This window comes from Pterocles gutturalis, unplaced genomic scaffold (assembly GCF_000699245.1).
Source record: "Pterocles gutturalis isolate BGI_N339 unplaced genomic scaffold, ASM69924v1 scaffold43118, whole genome shotgun sequence".
Lineage (NCBI taxonomy): Eukaryota > Metazoa > Chordata > Aves > Pterocliformes > Pteroclidae > Pterocles > Pterocles gutturalis.
The window spans coordinates 20,471-25,457 of NW_010122004.1; the positions used below are offsets into that span (position 1 = coordinate 20,471).

General features: G+C 46.5%; 1 protein-coding gene across 1 annotated transcript in view; it reads left to right on the forward strand.

Moving 5' to 3' along the window:
• CARD9 (caspase recruitment domain family, member 9) overlaps positions 1–4,651 on the forward strand; it is a 6,911-nt gene extending 2,260 nt beyond the window's left edge. The window contains exons 6-12 of the mRNA XM_010077404.1: positions 393–518; positions 635–826; positions 1,322–1,363; positions 1,981–2,026; positions 3,497–3,567; positions 4,326–4,402; positions 4,561–4,651. Coding sequence (XP_010075706.1) covers positions 393–518; positions 635–826; positions 1,322–1,363; positions 1,981–2,026; positions 3,497–3,567; positions 4,326–4,402; positions 4,561–4,651 — 645 coding nt within the window. The remainder of the gene's footprint in view (positions 1–392; positions 519–634; positions 827–1,321; positions 1,364–1,980; positions 2,027–3,496; positions 3,568–4,325; positions 4,403–4,560) is intronic.
• Positions 4,652–4,987: the final 336 nt, after the last annotated feature.

The following is a 4,987-nucleotide window of genomic DNA, read 5'->3' on the forward strand; positions in this document are numbered from 1 at the left end:
GGTACGACAGGCAGAGGAAGCACCTGTGATGTCTTGCCTGTGGAGCAGAGGAGCTGCTCAGCAGCAATCCTCACCGCTTCTACTCAAGTGTCTGTGTTATAGTTTGAAAAAGGCACGCTAATATTTTAGCATTCTGTGTCTGTGGCATGAAGTGTTACCTGTTAATGCTGCTGTTAATTAACAGTCCATGCCTCAGCTTGGAGGGTGGTGGGAGCTTTTCTCATGACAGTTGAACAACCTCCTGGTTGGCCTTGCCCCAGCTGGACAGTGTGGCTGAGCTGTGACACTGTGGGGAGGTCTGGCCATGGCGATCTGTGGCACCGAGCAGAAGGGGTGAGGGTCTAGCTCAGGCTCGCCCTACAAGCAGGGTGGTTTGGACCTTGTCTCGACAGTACACAGAGGAAAAAGAGATGCTTGAGCTACAGTGCACGTCTCTGAGGAAGGACTCCCAGATGTATAAAAAACGGATTGAAGCCGTCTTGCAGCAGATGGAGGAAGTGGCTTCGGAAAGAGACCAGGTGATGAAACACTGGAGCTGCTGTTCATCCCTGCTTCGCTGCTTGAAGTGAGGAGGTACTGTAACCCTGAAGGTACTGTTGTGTGACATGCCACATCACGTCGTTCCTTACGCCAGGCACTCCTGACCCGAGAACAGTTCTATATGCAATACTCCAAGAACCTGGTCGAGAGGGACGCTTACCGCAAGCAGATCCGGGAGCTGGGGGAGCGATGTGACGAAATGCAACTGCAGCTCTTCCAGAAGGAGAGTCAGTTACTGGCTACTGAAGCCAAGCTGAAGAGGTTGCAACTGGAGCTCCCCACACTGGTATGCCCGCGGGGCTGTCATCTGTATGATGGGTTGGGAAGCCGAGTGCAGGGCCAGAGCGTGGCTGTTCTGAGGCCGTTGCTCCTGACCATTTTGAATGCAGCAAGCAGTAGCCAGCTGCCTGGCTAACCATTTCTGTGCAAAAGCTGAGTTTAGAAAAATGAAAGACACAATGGTTCCTGTTACCTCACCTTAGTTCCAGGCATGGATAAGCTGGACTGATGCAAGCTGAGGCCACCTATGTTTTTGTTTGGAGCATTTGGATGAAATTGGTAGCAGGGTGTAAGGGTGATAAAGTTTCTGGAGCTAAGCTGGATACACAGGGGCTTTTCATTAGTGTGGCATCTTGTGTGTTTTCTTCAAGTGGTCAGACAGGAGGGTAGCAGGGAGGAAGTCCACACTTCTCTGTTCTCTGGAGCTTTCAGTCTCCTGTATGTTCCCTTACTGCCACTTCCTTGCTTGAGGAATGATTAATTTATACTGGTTTTATTTCAGACTTCTGACCTGGATGATACATCCTCCAGAGATTCCCAGGAAGTGAGTAGGGTGCCTTGTTTACCTTCTATTTTAAACTGGGATGGTTTCAAATTCCTCACTTGTGCTCAGTTCCCTCAGTAACAGTGGTTTTCAATCCACGGCTCAGGCTCATTTCAGTGATATCAAAAAGTACAGAGGCAGCAAAACAGACCAGTGACAGAATGTCCCTGTGTCCTGAGATCTCCAAGTGCAGGACACAGATACGGTGTTAGTCAGCAGGATTTGTTGAGTCTAAGCAAATCAGGGGAACTGAATTATTTTTAGTTGCTTCTAACTGTCTCTCTTGTGGGAGAACAGGCAAAAATAAGCCTTATCCTGGGGACATCCGTAGTAGAGTTTTCACTTGGTTCATAACTTCAGTGTGGAAGTGTGTGGAAGTGATTGTCACATTGTAGACCAAAAGTAAAAATGGGGCCAAAGGAACTGGATATATTCATGGAGGACAAATCCATGAGCAGATCCATAACTTCTGGCTCCTTTGCTGACAGCAAGATGCACTAGGGAAAGGTCGGTTCTACGCTTGTCCCATTTCTTATATTCCTCCATCTGTTTCTAGCTACTGTGTGAGACAGAGTAAGGGGCAGTTCTCATGTTCTTGCTTTGTTTCTGTCCCATAGCTTACTCTTCACGGTCAGCTGGATGAAGATACACAGCCGACTAAAAGTAAGGTTTTTCTTGGGAAAACGTAGAGTAGAATTCTTGGGAGGAAGATGGTCCAGTGTTTCAAAGGGATGGGAAAAGACATTCCTGGGGTTTATTTTTAGTGAAGAATAGGTAGTCTGACTGGGGACTCAGCTTGTGAGAGATGCTTCTCAGTGGGGATTACTCAGAAATAGGTACCCATAAATCACAACATTCTGCCATATCACCATCTTTCTCGCCTATAAAAAGGAGATCATGTCCCCATATGCTGGGAACAGCGGATGCTTGTAAAGCTTTTTTGAGAGAAAAAGCTCCATAGGCTTTCTTTTTACTGCATGGTCTCTGAAAGGTCTTTCCTACAGATGAATGACCTGGGAAAAGTGGTATCATTAAACCATCCTAGGACCTCAAGTCTCTTTTTTTTTTTTTTTTTTTTTGAGGTAATCTGTCTTCTGAGTTTGTCCAGGAAAAATCACCTGGTGCCTTTGAGAAATAGCTCCTGGGTGCATTTTTTCCCCCCACTCCTCTGCCTTTGTGGCAGAGCTCAGAACAGAACAAACATCCTTTCACTTCAGCTAGACCATGTGGCTCTCTCCAGGGACTTTTCCCTCCCCTCTTCCCTTTTACGTTGCAGACTGTTTTCACAAAAGCAGAACCATGTAGTTAATGCTGTCACTGGTTCTGTTTCTGTCGCATCCCCAGTGGAAGTGATTCAGCAGTGTGGAAAGGAATTAATAGGCTCCTCTAAGAACTTGAGCTTCTCTTTCAAAACATGTTGAGAAAGGAAGGAAACTAGCACAATTGAAGAAATTTTCTGTTCTGATCTCCTGGAAGATCTAAATGATCTTTTTTTTTGTTAATTGAGAATTATTCACAAAAGCTAAACAACACTGATCCAAAAATCCTTTTATTATTTTACCTCGTTCAGTTCAAAAACATATATCATGATACCCAATGCCTCCATAAGGAGTTTCACTAAAATATGGTCTGATGTTAAGTGCCTTGATAGCACAGCTTAGTTGTTGGGAAACAGGGACAAATTATGGTTAAAATAATGATTAACATGATTTCTTGTGGTGACCTCGCAACATGGGGTTTTTTTGGTTTTTTGGGTTTTTTTTTGGTTTTTTGTTTTGTTTTTTTTTTGATTTTTATTTTTTAATGATGCTAAGCAGAGGTGCTGCTTTGCAAAGGTTCATTTTGCTCCTGCGCAAGCAGAAACTAGAGAGCTGCTGTCTCCTTCTGAGCCTGATGGGGAACTTGGTCATCCCAAGCAAGATTCAGAGTTCAAGTAAAATGAGAAGTGACTTGTGCACTGATCACAGGACTGAATCCTGGACGTTTGGAGGCTTGGTTTCAGTTCTGCTGTTGACCCTGTGTAGTGCTGGGCAGCTGTTATGTTACAGCTATTGCTGTTCAACGAACTGGTAGAGGGAGAATTTACTTTCCAATGGCAACTATGACTAAAGCTGTGATTTTTCTTTCTCTTAGAAGATTGCCCTGAAGGACAAAGCCAGCCATTTAGCACTCGAGAGAGCAGTCTGCCTCCAGAGTCACCCAGTGTAAGAGAATCTTTGTGGGCTGCTCTTTACTACAACTGGGGTTTGTAATCTTTAATGTTCTTGTTAATGATGGATTTGCCAGGTTTGAGAAGCATGTAAGTAGCTACTGCTTTTCCAAAATCTGAGCACTTTGTGCAAAATTCACCCTCTAAAAAGGGTGAGCTCCGAACAGCAGAACACTTACGGTGGTTATTTCTCCATCTGTGCCTGGAAACTTCTTCTAATTACCTTCCAGCCTTCATCTCTGGATATAGATGCTTTCCAATTTAATTGTTTGCATTATTACTGCTGCTACAGGAAACAGAATCCCATATTTACAAATTGGAGAGAATAAAGATGGTAAAACTGTGTGAGAGAGATGTGTTACCATCCTACACACACAGTGGTGGACAGCCCAGAAATGAACATGCTGGACTTCATTCCGCAGGCACAAGGAGATGCAGGAAGCTAGCTGTACGCAGCGGACTGCTTTCCTGGATAAAAGTTTTGGTAGTGAACAGCTGTTCTTGGTTATCTGAAGGCATAGGTTCCCGGTTTTTTTCTCCTTCATTTATATGTAAAATTATTTATTGCACAAACAAGTCAGGGAGGAGAAATGACTAAGCTTATGTGGGTGGTCTGCAGCCTTTTACCCTGCAGAGACCGAGGCAGTGCATCGGTCTCAAAACTGGCCAGGTTTGCACTACCTGGTGCTAATATCGATGGGATCTCCAGAGGAATCCAGTTCGTATTTATTTGGATTTTTTTTCCAGTTCAAGGAATGTGGCTTAGCCAACGAGGAGCTGGCAGAAAAGGAGCGGAGGCGGATGAGGGACTGCTTTGAGCGCTACCGAAGGTCTGGACTGTAGTAAGCAGGACTAATGTAGACATCCCCCTGTGCCTTAACCCACAGCGTGTTGTATGTATTTCCTCTTTTCTGTCCATCCCCTGTCCCCAGGCTGGATTCCTGGAGGACACAAATTCAGTGCAGGTGACAGCCGGTCTTGTTTTCAGAAAACGAGCAATGCGCAGGGTCCCCAAGGACCGGCACCACGAGGCCGACTGGGAGAACACCACCGGCAGCGACGACACCGAGGGCTCCTGAGAGCGGGACAGACCTGCGAGGGGAACACCCGCCTGGCCTGGGGGCTGCCTGGGGCGGCCGTGCCCCCGTGTTTCTCCCCTGGTCCATCTCAACAACCATTAATCAAGAGTTAGCGGATCGGGACTCTTGTTTTTAGCTCTGCCGTCCCCTTGTCCATCTCTCTTAGAAATGCTGAGCTGTGGGAGGGCTGCAGTGTGGAAATAAACAGAATTAAACAGAATTCAGCCCCTGGGGCTGCTCTGTGCCTCCTGCAGGGAGCTGGGGAAGCCGCGGCCTGGCAGGGAGGAGGCGGCGGGTCCCACACCCCGAATGGGGACAGCTGCCCTCACCCGACAT